General features: G+C 42.0%; 1 protein-coding gene across 1 annotated transcript in view; it reads right to left on the bottom strand.

The window, feature by feature from the left end:
* Nucleotides 1–12,826, bottom strand: part of inip (ints3 and nabp interacting protein) — a 36,200-nt gene extending 23,374 nt beyond the window's left edge. The window contains exons 1-2 of the mRNA XM_055632432.1: nt 12,057–12,826; nt 5,792–5,836 (exon numbers count right to left, since the gene is read on the bottom strand). Of these exons, the coding sequence (XP_055488407.1) occupies nt 5,792–5,836; nt 12,057–12,279 (268 nt within the window). The 5' untranslated portion in view covers nt 12,280–12,826. The remainder of the gene's footprint in view (nt 1–5,791; nt 5,837–12,056) is intronic.
* Between the last annotated feature and the right edge of the window lie 2,885 nt (nt 12,827–15,711).

Raw genomic sequence — 15,711 nt, 5'->3', positions numbered from 1 at the left:
TGCGTGTGATGACAAGCCAAATTAATTTACACCGTTCAAATAGACTACTCAGTAATCAACTCAGATTAGAATTATGTGTACATGTAGGTACCTTAATTTCTTTTAAGGGTAACATATGAATTGAACCAACGTAAAAATAAATAGTACATGTACATCTTTTCATGTTCATGGTAGTCAAAAATGACTATGACTACACTGATGTTGTGTTAATATAATATTCTGGAGTATTTTAGGAGCTGTTTTACTTTAATACTGCTTTTACATGAATTTGATTAAATTACAGACAACATGGATCAACAGGCTCCTGCAACCAAAAGACCAATGACTTCAGCAGAGAAAATGAGGAGACTTCGAGCAAAAAAGAAACAACAAGATCCTGACTTTTCTTCTAAGGAGAGTCAACGAGTGGAAGCACTACGCAAGAAACGCTTACAAGAAATGACAAAGGAGCAGATCACTACATATCGCAACGCTGCTGCTACAAGAAAGCAAAAGTCACGTGAAAACAAACTCAAAACAGAATGATCAGAAGCTGCACAGAAAGCCTACAAGAGTCCACAGAGTCTAGGAAAAGCAACTAAGAAAACTGAAAAACAATAACAACACCTTTCTTCTTTTGTCTTTATTTCCAGGTTTAGAGACTCACTCTTTACTATACGAGTTAAAATCACGAACAGCAATAAACAAAGATAGTTATGTCTTGTTTAGCACCTGGCATCCACTACCCACATGCTGCCATATTTGTACATATTCCCTCCATTGCTGTCATGTCACACATGTGACCACACACACAAAAAAGTCGCACTCGTGACCAGATGTCATCACATAAACTATTACATTAAAAAATTATTGTAAAAGATTAATCTTATTCAATGCTATTTTGCTACATACAGAACTATAATGCATATCTGCTAAAGATATGAATATTCTAGTCTTTTAAAATTCATAAGAGTTTGTAAGATAAAACTGATGAAAGAAAAGCTTCCGTGTGAGGTCACATACGTGACCAGTCATATTTGACCTCTGACCCAAAACAAACATTGTCCGCATCTCTATAATTATAAAACTCTGATCGTGTGTGTATGTGTGTGTGTGTGTATGTGATCACATCTTCGCGAAAAAACAGTGTGGTAACGGTAACACTTTTACATATTTTGGTAGACATGTTTCCCCTGGTCCAAAATCGACATTTGAAAATTTCATGCTTTATTTCTTGTTATTAATGAAAAATTTCAAAAATCTGCCAAAACATGGAATTAAAAAATGACTCTTTCACTGATGACGTCATAATGTGTCTGCATGCCTTCTTCCTCGCGCTGTGAGTGACGTCATCCCTCCCACATCTCCCTCCTTCCTTCCCCGTTATTTAAAAGACGCAGCCGGAGATGAAATCGGGCAGTCGACTGAAGACCAAAGATCGTAGCTGAAGACTGTGGTGGCCCAACTCGCGGTCCTTTAGTCGATGGTTGATGCTCACTCGCTTGCCCACCCGCCCTCTCGCCCCCCCTCCACTCACCCCGCCCCCTCGCTAGGGGTCCTTGTGTCGGCACATGTTGGGGAGGTTGCTGCCGCTCTCTGCCTCTGTCCACTGCCTCTGTCCTCTGCCTCCACCTCTGCCCTCGCTATCTCTACCCCTCTCCCTCTCCCTCTCTAGCTGCGCCTGCGAGTGGGGGCTATGCATGAGTGGATAGGGCGGGGGATGAGGTAAAAGGAGTGAATTAATAATATTAATATAATATCAAGGGGGGTGGTTAGTGTGTGCGTGCCGCCGCAGCCCGCACCCCCCCCCCCCCACTTGGTTTACTAACATATCAAAATTTCACTTGATAAACTTCGAAAAAAAAGAATCATATATACAGTAGAAAACGTACAAAACAATATATCTGTAATGCTTTCAAAATTAGAGGAGTATTTCACAATGTTTCATATTTTAGGTCACACATGGACTGAATGGCCCTAAATGACAATTTACTGGAAATTATTTTAGCCTCTGAAAGCCATAAAACAACCTTTTAAAATTTCAACAGCTTTCCACATTAAGTTAATTTTAATTATTCAAACAATACAAATTTAACATTCTCCACTATCTCTCGCTCAATTATTGGCAATTCAATTCTTTAGAAGCTTTCAAATTAAGATTTTTAAGTCAAATCCACCAGCAATTTTATGATGTTTATATTGTACACATCTTGCCGATACAAACCAGCTGTCTCTTTTACCACATTTTGAATGCTGATCAAGAGGTCAATCTGAAATGTTGACTCCCTCCACTGCCTAAATCAACTGTATTTCCACAATTATTTCATATCTCACGCATCTGCAGTGTGTGCTGGTGACGTGGATAGTAAAATGATGATAGATTATTTATGTAGAATGGGGAGTGGGGGAAGTGATAGAAATACATTCAAAATTATGACCCTGAGTTACAAAATCTGATTATGTAAATTGTGATTTTTATATCCAGCAAAACATTGCCCTTTGCTGAATTACCAGTCCTATGAATTGCAAATCTAATTACTGAAGAGAAAATAGATTTTCAGTATAACACTAATCACCACAACATGACCGAACAGATATGACACAATGAAACTATTATGTGAGATATACTAGAGATGAGTAATTGGTTCGGAAGCTATAAGTGGAGGAATTCAATAAACAAGCCCCAGATGCTGAAGACTTTTATGGCACTCTGGAAGCAAACTGCAACACTGCTGTACCATTTCTATTTTATATAATCACTAATCAATTTTGTTTTCCCCCAATCACCAGCTTCTAGCAGTACCACCAACACTGCCACCTGGTGGATTTACAATAAACAGCAGATCTATAATTTAAAAAAATCTCTATAATGCTGTCAGATTTTTAGAGTGGTGACCAGAACAGTATAGAGTTCTCTAGCTGTTGTCTAACCAGTATTTGGTAAAATCCTGCATGACCTTCCAGCTCTTAGGTGATGCTTCGGGTTGTGACCCTTCTTCAGACTGATTGCAGGCAGGTGGGTGGGGAGGAGAAAGAACTGGAGCAGTTAGATGTTCTTGCTGAACGCCTGGGGAGAGGATAACTTCTTCAAGGTCCATTAACCAGCTCCACAGTATGCAACGATGTATCGCTCTTGGGATCACACTGTCCCTAGCCAAATCAGCCTATCAGGGAAACCAAGTCATCTGTCGCCAGCCCTGATTTATCCTGGTTTTTTCTTGCTTCCAGTTCTCACTCTCCAGACCCAAAACGTCACCTATCCAAAGGTTGACCAAAAATGCTGCCTGACCCGCTGAGTTACTCCAACATTTTCTGTCTATCATTCTGGTAAACCACCTCTGCACCCTTTCCAAAGCCTCAATGCCCTTCCCTTGATGGGACGACTAGAACTGCACACTGCACTAGAATATTTCAAATGCAGCCCAATAAAAGTTCTATAAAGCTGCATCATGACTTCCTGGCTCATATTCAATAACCTATGACCCCCAGCAGGACCAAAAACAAGACCTATCAAAGGGCGGATGAGCTTCTAGCGAGCCAACGGCCATCCACACTTCAGTAGAAGTTGCGATCGTACATAGCATTGTAAGGAATGATGATAAAGTACATACACCAAAATCCTATACATCCAGCAGCGGAAGTTTGCAGGAACTGGAGGACAGAGATGCGTGGTGTGTCCGTCACCGTTCCCGTCAGAAACCAGCACCACTGCTTCGCTAAGGTTTTTAACAATGATCAATGAAATGATGAATAACCCGTGAAACCAAGCATGCCATCTATCTATCCATCTACCAATTTAACAAAAAGCACTTCCATCTGCACTGCTCGTTAGCAGCGTATGATGTCAGTGGGATCCTGAATCTCATTTACATAAAATATTGCTCTTTTCAAAAAATTACGTTTTAGTCAAATTCTTCCGTTTTCATTCACAATGACGTCACAATACCGATACTCATTTACTTAAAAAAAAAATCACAAAGTGAGAGGCATAACAAATTGCTCTTTTTAAAAAAATATTCCGTTTTATTCAAATTTTTCCGTTTTCATTGACAATAACGTCACAATGGGACCGCGAATCTCATTTACATTTAAAAAAATCATAATTTTCATAAAAACTGTTTTCAATCAAATTCTTTGTGGGAGGTTGTTTACATCCTTTGAACGAGCTCGTGAGAAAAGATGTACCATAGATGTTCCATTTTTTAGCATCTCTTTTGGCTCTGCACATAGCTGTCCACTCTGACTTTCTAATGGACCAATTTTATCCCTCGTTATCCTTCTGCTATTAATATAGCTGTAGAAACCCTTTGGATTAACTTTCACCTTACTTGCCAAAGCAACCTCATATCTTCTTTTAGCTTTTCTAATTTCTTTCTTAAGATTCTTTTTATATTCTTTATATTCCTCAATCACCTCATTTACTCCATGCTGCCTATATTTATTGTAGATCTCTCTCTTTTTCCGAACCAAGTATCCAATTTCCCTTGAAAACCATGGCTCTTTCCAATTATTACTCTTTCGTTTCAACCGAACAGGGAAATAAAGATTCTGGACTCTTAAACCCGTCTCATGGTGCGAGTTGGCCCACGAGGTACCCCGAGTTTAAAACAAATTTAACTTGTGGTAACTACGTACAATTAACGTAGCGGGAACGTCGGAACTCGTGGACGCAACTTAGTGACTCGTGGCGCTAACGGCAAGTACCCGTGAAACTTGTTAACTCTTGGAAAAATTCAAACATGTTTAAAGTTTTCCACGAGTAAAATGTACTGCTGAAGTTCAATTGAAATCTCCCACAATCACTACCTTGTGCTTACTACTAATATCTGCTATCTCCTTACATATTTGCTCTTCCAATTCTCGCTCCCCATTAGTCAGTCTATAAATACACCCTTATAAATGTTGCTACATCTTTCCCATTTCTCAGTTCCACCCAAATAGGCTTCCATTGATTACCCTAAACTATTCGTATTATTTTTAATTTGGGTTTTCCTCTTAGGTACTTATCTATTGTCAGGACTTTATTTCTCTCTCCTATTCCAATTTCTTAAGATCTCTCACTACTTTCTATATTCAATTTGCAGACTTTGATTTATACAATTGTCACTGGATTCTTTTTCTCCTCTTATAACTTTAGATATCTTCCCATTGAGTGAAATATATATACACAATTTCTAAATTTTTTGAAGATTCATGTTGTTGGATTACTATTGTGACTATCAACTATATACAAGGAACAGGTCAGACTGATTATTTTTCAGCCATCTAACTCTTGACTCCCAGAACAGTACAATAATTTCCAAGAGTCAAAAATTAAGTTTCTACCGGGAACTGAAACATAACTGAAAACTTTGTACTGATACCCAATGAGGCATGACAAGAACAACTTCAACCGCATACATACACTTACCAGCTATAATAAATGATGCAAGGGTGTGTGGTGGCCACTGGGGGGAAGGGAGGAAGTTTGAGGACAGCATAAAATATTTTAGAAAACAAACGGAAGAAAGGCAAACAAATGAGGGCAAGAAGAAACTGAAAACATTTCTTTTTGGCCTGATGTCCATTTATCACCTGTACATTTTTGGAAAAGTCTTGGGACCTTTCTTCTACATTAAAGGCAGTTTATTGCAGAGAGACGCAGATGGAACCGCAAGTAGGTCGGTGCTTTTCCAATCATAGGTGCCCAAACAACGAACTGTCCTTGATATATTGCTATTGTTATAATATGGGAAAGAACGGTTGCTGAAATTTACTTTAATTTCTAATCACTAGGCATGTATATCTATAATTATTCTTTTCCACATCTTACCTGATGCTGGAGGGTTTGTTGTCATTTCTGTTGAACACCCAAAATCTATATAAAAAAGAAAAAACATAATTATCAGGAATTAAAATTATAAATTTGGTAACAATTAGGAGGTTAAGCTTGAATAGTAATGAACCCTCCTTATCGTTTACAAACATCGTAGAAACTGTTATTGGCTTTATCGTGTATCTGTACACTGTAGTCATCTTGTTTGTAATCATGTTTGTAGTCTTTCCACTGACTGGATAGCACACAACAAAAAAACGTTTCACTGCACCTTGGTCAAGTGACAATAAACTAAACTAAAAAAACCTCAACTAATAGTAGAGAATTTCAGTAATGTAGAGAATCTATATTTCTCCAGCAGCAAATTATTTAAAGATTTTGGACCAATGATTTGAGGCCCAGGCAACAGACAGGCCTGGCAGTATAATAGTTTATGCAGCTTCAGGTTGTGTTTTCAAGGTTGGTTACAGAAGTTGAAGTATAATTGGAAAGCCAAAGATCAAACAAATCATGTATTACTACATCCCAACCATTTTTGCAGATGATTTCCAGCAATCATGTATCTCCTCAGTTGGTTAGTCTTATCCAGTTGAGGGGTTGAACCAGCTCTAAAATGACTGTTATCCCAGTCTGTCAAAGCAAGTTGCAGAATATGCAGAGCAAGCTTTATGAAACAGTTACTGGCAATATCAATAGGTGTTTGTCTCATATATAGCACTAAGAAGATGTCAGGTTGCCACAAGGATATCTTTAATAAGGTGACAACATAGTTTGCCACTCTAAGGAAAGTACTGATTTCAAAGCCAATATGTCAAATGAATGCAAACTGAAAGTTAAATAGTGAACTCATGAACATGTTGGAAGTTGAGCAAATCAAAACATGAATCGCAGGGGACGGGGGACGGGTGGGGGGGGGGGGGGATAAAACTTTCATCTGTACTCAATCTAAATTAATGCCAGGAGATCGTAACACCTTAAGACTGGTTCCTGAATTCCCTGGCCAGTTTTGTAGTTGAGCAACTTGTATTATGCAGCTCGCACAGAATGGTGTAAATCTATCTCCATAATTATTACATGAATGTACAACTTGCACATCTATACTTTTCCCCAATACATCGTAGCACCACAGAGTACAGCTTTTAAATGATATAACTAGTAAACATAACCTGCAGAACATCATTAAAAAGTGATGTTACATGCAAATTGTAGAAACAACACTTCATATTCCACGGGTAATAGGTAAAGGAACCATTAGGAGGTAGTGACCATAATATGATAAATTTTAATCTGCAATTTGAGAGGGAGAAGGTTAAATCAGAAGTGTCAGTGTTGCAGTTGAACAAAGGGGACTATGAAGGCATGAGAGAGAAGCTGGCCAAGGTCGACTGGAAAAGGACCCTGGCAAGAATGACGGTGGAACAGCAATGACAGGAATTTCTGGGCATAATCCAGGAGATGCAGGATCATTCCTTTCCAAAGAGGAAGAAAGATTCTAAGGGGAGTAAGAGGCAGACAAGGGGAGTTAGGGATGGAATAAAACTAAAAGAAAAGGTGCACAACATAGCAAAGAGTAGCAGGAAGCCAGAAGATTGGGAAACTTTCAAAGGACAACAGAAGGTAACAAAAAGGGCAATACGGGTGAAAAGATGAAGTACGAGGGTAAGCTGGCCAAGAATATAAAGAGGGATTGTAAAAGCTTCTTTAGGTATGTTAAGAGAAAAGATTAGTAGAGACAAATATAGGTGTCCCTTGAAAGCAGTAACAGGTGAAATTATTATGGGGAACAAGGAAATGACAGAAGGGTTGAACAGGTACTTTGATTCGGACTTTACTAAGGAAGACACCAACAATCTCCCAGATGTACGAGAGGACAGAGGAACTGAAATAAATTTGCATTAGGCACGAAATAGTGTAGGGTGGACTGATGGGACTGAAGACTGATAAATCCCCAGGGCCTGAAGGTCTGCATCCCAGGGTATGCAAGGAGGTGGCTCTAGAAATCGTGGACGCATTGGTGATCATGTTCCAATGTTCAATAGATTCAGGCTCAGTTCTTGTGGATTGGAGGGTAGCTAATGTTATCCCACTTTTCAAGAAAGGAGGGAGAGAAAACAGAGAATTATAGACCAGTTAGCCTGACATCGGTGGTGGGGAAGATGCTGGAGTCAATTATTAAAGAAGTAATAACGACACATTTGGATAGCAGTAAAAGGATTGGTCCAAGTCAGCATGGATTTATGAAGGGGAAATCCTGCTTGACTAATCTGGATTTTTTTGAGGATGTGACAAGTAAAATGGATGAAGGAGAGCCATTGGATGTAGTGTATCTGGATTTTCAGAAAGCCTTTGATAAGGTCCCACACAGGAGATTAGTGGGCAAAACTAGAGCACATGGTATTGGGGGTAGGGTATTGACATGGATAGAGAATTGGTTAGCAGACAGGAAACAAATAATAGGAATAAACGGGTCCCTGTCAGAATGGCAGGCAGCGGCGAATGGAGTGCTGCAAGGCTCGGTGCTGGGACGTAACTATTTACAATATACATTCATGATTTAGATGATGGGATTAAAAGTAACACTTGGAAATTTGCAGATGACACAAAGCTGGATGGCAGTGTGAACTGTGAAGAGGATGCTAGGAGGTTGCAGGGTGACTTGAACAGGTTGAGTGGGCAGATGCATGACTGATGCAGTATAATATAGATAAATGTGAGGTTATCCAGTTTGGCGGCAAGGACAAGGAGGCAGATTATTATCTCAATGATGTCAGATTAGAAAAAAAGGAAGTGCAACGAGACCTGGGTGTCCTTGTACACTAGTCACTGAAAGTAAATATGCAGGTACAGCAGACAGTGAAGAAAGCTAATGGCACGTTGGCCTTCATAAAAAGAGGATGCGAGTATTGGAGTAAAGAGGTTCTTCTGCAGTTGTACAGGGCCCTGGTGAGACCACATATGGAGTATTGTGTGCAGTTTTGGTATCCTAATTTGAGGAAGAACATCCTTGCTATTGGGGCAGTGCAGCATAGGTTCACAAGGTTAATCCCCGGAATGGCCTTGTGAACCTGTCATTTTAGGAAAGATTGAGCTTGTATTCACTGGAATTTAGAAGGATGAGAGGATATCGACAAGCTAGATGCAGAAAAAATGGGGAGGCCATTTAAAACTGAGATGAGAAAACCTTTTTCATCCAGAGTTGTGAATTTGTGGAATTCTCTGCCACAGAAGGCATTCACTGGATGAATTTAAAAGAGAGCTAGATAGAGCTCTAGCGGAATCAGGGGATATGGGGAGAAGGCGGGCACGGGTTACTGATTGTGGATGATTAGCCATTATCACAATGAATGGCGGTGCTGGCTCGAAGGGCCAAATGGCCTCCTCCTGCACCTATTTTCTATGTTTCTCTGAATACTGCAATTTTTAATACTTAATCTACAAACTAGCCCCCCCCATTTATTATTTTTTTCTTTTCCCTCCCCCCTCCCTGTGCCTCACTAGGACTCACACGTTTCTCCCCAATTTGCCTGGATTCCTTCCTCCAGCTTCATAATTCACATCTCTTCCATCCTTAGCTCACACCTTTTGCCTTTTCATCTGTTCAATCAACTGCCTATCAAACTCACCCTCACCTATCACTCACCAGGCTTTGTCCTGCCTCTCCTCTCTTCCAGCTCTCCTCATCCCCACCACAATCAGTTTGAAGGGCCCCAACCTGAAACGACACTTCCATGTTTTCCAGAGATGCACCTGACCCGCTAGTTACTTCAGCTCTTTGTGTATTTTTTGTAAGCCATCATCTGAAGTTCCTTCTGTACATTAGAGTTGAGTATAGGAGCAAAGAGATCTTTCTGCAGTTGTACAGGGCCTAGTGAGACCACACCTGGAGTACTGTGTGCAGTTTTGGTCTCCAAATTTGAGGAAGGACAGTCTTGCTATTGAGAGAGTGCAATGTAGGTTCACAAAGTTAATTCCCAGGATGGCGGGACTGTCATATGATGATAGAATGGTGCGGCTGGGCTTGTATACTCTGGAATTTAGAAGGATGAGAGGGAATCTTATTGAAACATATAAGATTGCTAAGGGTTTGGACATGCTAGAGGCAGGAAACATGTTCCCGATATTGGGGGAGTCCAGAACCAGGGGCCACAGTTTAAGAATAAGGGGTAAGCCATTTAGAATGAAGATGAGGAAAAACATTTCCACACAGAGGGTTGTGAATCTGTTGAATTCTCTGCCTCAGAAGGCAGTGGAGGCCAATTATCTGGATGCTTTCAAGAGAGTTATGGGCCTGTCCCACTTAGGCGATTTTTCAGTGGACATTGTCAAGCTGGTGGAGCGCTGTCTAAAAAAATCACAAGATGCAAAGCCAAGGTGATACAGACATACACCACGATGAACAAGAAGGTTGGCGCTGTAAAAAGATGGCTAGAACACAGTGTACGGTAAGTCCTTTAAAAGAGGGGGGAGGGTGGAGAGGGAGTGGAGACAACTTTTAAGAAGCCAGAGATACATGGCTGTGAAGCTCGGTGGATATTTAACATTACCGGTCTGTTATCCTTTGTTCTGAACACTACTGCTCATCTTTTTTTCCCCAATGGACCGATGAAATTCACCGGTCAACACCACCTACAACCTAAGAGAACCTCCGACCTCCTGGCAACCTACGGCTTGAGAATTCTCGCTACTCACCATGGCAGCTTCATTCTAGTTGCCGCTAATTTTTCAACATATCGAAAAATTCACGGCAAACATAATGAGGCCGCGACTAGTTTGCAGATTGCGGGAACTACTCACGACCATGAAGGCGACTCCCCGGCAACTACACGCGAACATGTGGCGACTGCATAGTCTCCTGCAGTCGCCTAAGTGGGACAGGCCCATTAGATATGGCTCTTAAAGATAGCAGAGTCAGGGGATATGGGGAGAAGTCAGGAACGGGGTACTGATTGAGGATGATCAGCGATGATCACGGTGAATGTGATCGTAGGGCCGAATATCCCTACTCTTGCACCTATTGTCTATTAGAAAAAAAACTAACAAGAGCTAATTAATGGAAGTTAAAACAATTAAAGAAATTGAAAGTGCAAATAGAATTTGACAGAAACGTTCTCTCTGTTGTACAATAAACCGACGTTATTTACGACATGCTCTGGTTTTATTGACATAGTTCACCCTGACGTTACAAAAGGGGAAAATGGAGAAACAGAAGCGATTTTCTGCATGTGGTCGGCTCGTAATTGCTCGGAAATTATATGCACAAAAAGCTGGAGTAACTCAGCGGGACAGGCAGCATCTCTCGAGAGAAGGAATGGGTGACTTTTCTGGTCGAAAGATACTGCCTGTCCCGCTGTTACTCCAGCATTTTGTGTCTATCTTCAGTGTAAACTAGCATCTGCAGTTCCTTCCCCACACAAAGATACTTGCTCAGGACTGACCCATGGTGTGGCAGGCCAACCTGAAAAAGGGTCTCATAGAAACATAGAAATTAGGTGCAGGAGTAGGCCATTCGGCCCTTCGAGCCTTCGATCATGGCTGATCATCCAACTCAGTATCCCGTACCTGCCTTCTCTCCATACCCCCTGATCCCCTTAGCCACATCTAACTCCCTCTTAAATATAGCCAATGAACTGGCCTCAACTACCCTCTGTGGCAGAGTTCCAGAGACTCACCACTCTCTGTGTGAAAAAAGTTCTTCTCATCTCGGTTTTAAAGGATTTCCCCCTTATCCTTAAGCTGTGACCCCGACCCCGAAGGTCTCGACCCGAATCGTCATCTATTCCCGTTTTCTCCAGAGATGCTGCCTAAATCCGCTGTTACTCCGGCATTTTATGTGTGTATCTTCTATGTTTATCAGCATCTGCGGTGCGGTTCCTTTCCCCTTCCCTGCACAAAGCTAATAAATAGCTCGGGGACTGACCCACGGCTCGGACAGGTCGCTCCACTCTCCAGTGGAGGGAGGGAGGGAGGGAGCGCGCGCCGCTGCCGCTGCCGCTGCCGTCATACAATGGGGGACGGAACGCGCGCCGGTGTCGTCACAATGGGGAGTGTGCGCGCCGCAGCCGCAGCCGCTGATGTCACAATGGGGGGCTGCGATGGCGGTTGAATCGTCGCTCGGCTCCGGGCCTGCGACGCAGCAATGAAGGGGCGGGGGCGGTGGCGGTGGCGGCCGTGTGGGGAGAGAGAATATTATTCATTCATTCATTCATTCACTGTCTGCCTGCCTTCCCTCTTGACATCTGTTTCCCCCACCCCGTGCACCTACCGAGCGCCTCTTCCTCCTCCACCTCGCCCGTCTCCGTTACTGATCGCCTCGCACTCGGCGAGACACAACTTAAACACGAAGCGGCGCGGCCGCGGCCGGGCGATGGCGCATGCGCGCACTCTGCCGCTCCGGAGTGCGCACAGGCCGGCGCGCATGCGCGAGTGCAGGAAGGAACTGCAAGTGGCAACACAAAGCTGGAGTCATTCAGCGGGACGGGCAGCATCTCTGCAGAGAAGGAATAGGTGACGTTTCGGATCAAGACCCTTCGGCTTTTTTATTTACCTTTCGGCTTTTGTTTTAAAAAACGTCTTGATTTTTTTGAGAAATCAATCGATTTGGAGAAAGCTGATCCTAAATCGTTATCTGAGTGCGTGCGGGATTTTTGGTGAAAAGTGTTGCAATAATCTTTGAATTGTACAAACGGGCCACAATCTCGACTGAGGCGCGCATCTGCCATGGCACCAATGCGCAGGCGTTTTATCGCCGCAGAGGCAAGTTTGGGTCGAAATCGGACAGAGAGAGCTCTTAAATTGGATGCAATCATTACTTGTAAGAAAAAAACCCATAGGTGGATTGCACAAGAATGTGCCTTGTTTTCCTATTGAATTCATGTACACACACTAACGGTGGACCCCCCCCCCCCCCAACTCAATGGATTGTTCATGAAACTCGGGATAAGTCCATCCGAGGACGATATAAAGATTGTTCCTCAACATCAGTCACTCCTCTTGTTCCCTTAGCTACCATTTAAAGGGCAGGGAAATGGGAATTAAAAAGTTGCAAATAACTTTGTGTGACACTCCTAAGCCAACTGGAATAAAGAACAGTACAGCACAACAATAGGCCCTTTGGCCCACAATGTCTGCCGAATATGATACTAAGACCAACTCTTATCTGCCTGCACATATCCATATTCCCCCATTCCCTGTGTATCCATATGTCCATCCAAAAGTCTCTTAAATGATGTGGAGAGAATGTTTCCACTTGTGAAGAGAATCTAGGACCAGAGGTCATAGCCTCAGAATTAAAGGACATTATTTTGTGTAGGAGATGAGGAGGAATTTCTTTAGTCAGAGGGTGGTGAATCTGTGGAATTTATGACCTTAGATGCCATTATCGTATCTGCCTCAACCACAGCCCAGGCAACGCTTTCCAGGCACTCACTATTCATATCTCCTTTAAACTTTGTCTTTCTAACCTTAAAGCTGTGCCCTCTAGTATTTAAATTCTCCCATCCTGGAAAAAAGGTTCTGACTTATCTATACCTCTCATAACATTATATACTTCCAACAGGTCTCCCCATGCCTTCGGCCTTGCAGAGAGAGAAAAAAAACTAATTTTTCCCAACCTGTCCTTCCAGCTAATTCTCACCAATCCAGGCAGGCTGATTAAATCTCTTCTGCTCACTCGACAGCCTTAGCATCCTTCCCGTAATGGAGTGGCTAGAACTGCACCGAATACTCAAAATGTGGTCTAACCAAAGGCCTGACTTGACTTTCTAACCCTTATAGTCAATGTCCCATCAGATAAAAGGAAGCAAACCATATTAATTCTTTACTACTCTATCTACTTGTGTTGCCACTTTCATGGAGTTCTGGACTTGGACCCCATGATCCCTCTACATCAATGGTGTTATGGGCCATGCTGTTAATTGTAAATTTTCCCCATACCTTTGACCTCCCAAAGTGCAAAACCCGGGCTAAACTCCATCTGCCATTTTTTTGCACATTTCTGTAACTGATCTATATTCCGCTGTATGCTTTGACAGCCTTCCATGCAGTCCACGACCCCAGCAATCTGCAAACTTGCTTAAAAAAAAGGCCAAGTTTCTGTCCAAGTCATTTACATATATTTACACTCCACAGGGTATGTGCTACTGTTTCAACACCAAAACATCTTCAAGTCAAGTCCAGTTGAGTGTATTTTCAAATGCACAACTACGGTGAGGAAGAGGTATGAAAAGGTATGCTCTCAGAAGCATTACTGACATATAGATTGAGACAACACACAAAACAAATTGTACAATGACTGCATTTCGTTGTCTCTGTAATGTACACTGACAATGACAATTACAGTTGAATCTGAATCTGACAAGACAGTAAAAAGAAAAAGGCTGTGCAAAAACAAGACAATAGAGCAAAACAGAATTAGAAAACATGTTAGTGCAAGTGATGGTCTGTAATATTTCATTGGTGAGGTAGGATTTGGGTTGTGCATGTTTGGTTATTAACCTTTTGGTTGTAAGAAAGTAGCTGTTTCTGAACCTGGTGGTGTTGGACCAAGCTTCTGTACCTCCTGCCCAATGGTAGCAACGAGAAGAGGAGATGGCTCAGATAGTGGAAATTCTTGATGATAGATGTCTTTTTGAGGCAGCAACTCATGTAAATGCCTTTGATCATGGGGAGGGCTGTGTCCATGATGGAGCAGACTGCATCGCTCTCTGTAGCTCTTATGTTTCTATGCAATGGAATTACCGTACCGATGCAGTCACTCAAGATACCCTCTACAATACATCTGTTAGACTATTAGGTGAATTCAAATTCTCCTTAAAAATTATAGGAAAGTAGAGATACTGGCATGCCATCATCATGATTACATCTATATCTGGATCCAGGAGAGGTCATCCAAGATGTTAACCCCCAGGAATTTGAAGTTGCTCTCTATCCACCACCAGCCCACCAATGAAAACCCACATATGGTCTCCTGACCTCTTTTCCCGAAGTCAACAATTAGTTCCCCGGTTTTTTTGACATTTACCTCAAAATTGCCAACAAAATAATTGTGCTAATGTATTGACTTCAAACATTCTCAATTGAAGCATATAGAATGGTACAGTCAAAAGGGAAGGTTGTAGTTAATCAAATTATCAATGGAGTGATATTAGGATTATAATAACTAGAGTGCTTAGAAAGAGAAGCAGCCCCAGTTAAGTGTTAAAGCATTAGACGGAAAATTTGCAAGAAGATAGAATAAACTGCAAGAGTTTTATCTGAAATCATAGTCATACAACATGGAAACAGCCCATTCACCACATAATGTCCCAACTGACCAGTGGGCATCCATCTGCATTAATCTCATTTTTCAGCATTTGAAGTAGCTTCAATGCCTAGGCAATTCAAGTGTTCGCCTGGATTCCTCCTATTTTACTTCCACTACTCTCTCCAGCAGTTTATTCCAGATATTCACCACTCTCTTGTTGAGAGGTCACATTCAAATCCACCCGAAATCCCTCACACTTTACCCCTTACATTGATATCTCTTCTTCATTAACAACTGTTGTATGCATCTAGGGTTAGAAAATAAGTTATACATCTCTCACCCGTATCCCCTCTGTGACCCGCAGTTCTGCTCCCCCTCACCCGAGATGGAACTAGGATAGAGTTCCCTGATCCTCTCAGTTCAACCCACTAGCCTTTGCGTCCAACACATCATCCTCTGATATTAACGTCACCTCTGAAGTGATCCCACCAACAATCTTCTCATTTCCACCCCTTTCCACTTTCTGCAGAGACCGCTCCTTCAACAATTCCGTGATTTACTCATCCCTTCCCATCCAAAGCACCCTCTCCATAGGTACTGCAATGTACTCTGTAACTGCAAGAAATGTAGCACCTGTCCCTATACTTCCTCCCTCACCTCCTTCCAGGGACCTCGG

This window comes from Leucoraja erinacea, chromosome 3 (genome assembly GCF_028641065.1).
Source record: "Leucoraja erinacea ecotype New England chromosome 3, Leri_hhj_1, whole genome shotgun sequence".
Taxonomy (NCBI): Eukaryota; Metazoa; Chordata; class Chondrichthyes; order Rajiformes; family Rajidae; genus Leucoraja; species Leucoraja erinaceus.
Note: the sequence above shows the minus strand (reverse complement) of the source record. Positions and strands in the feature narration are given on the sequence as shown.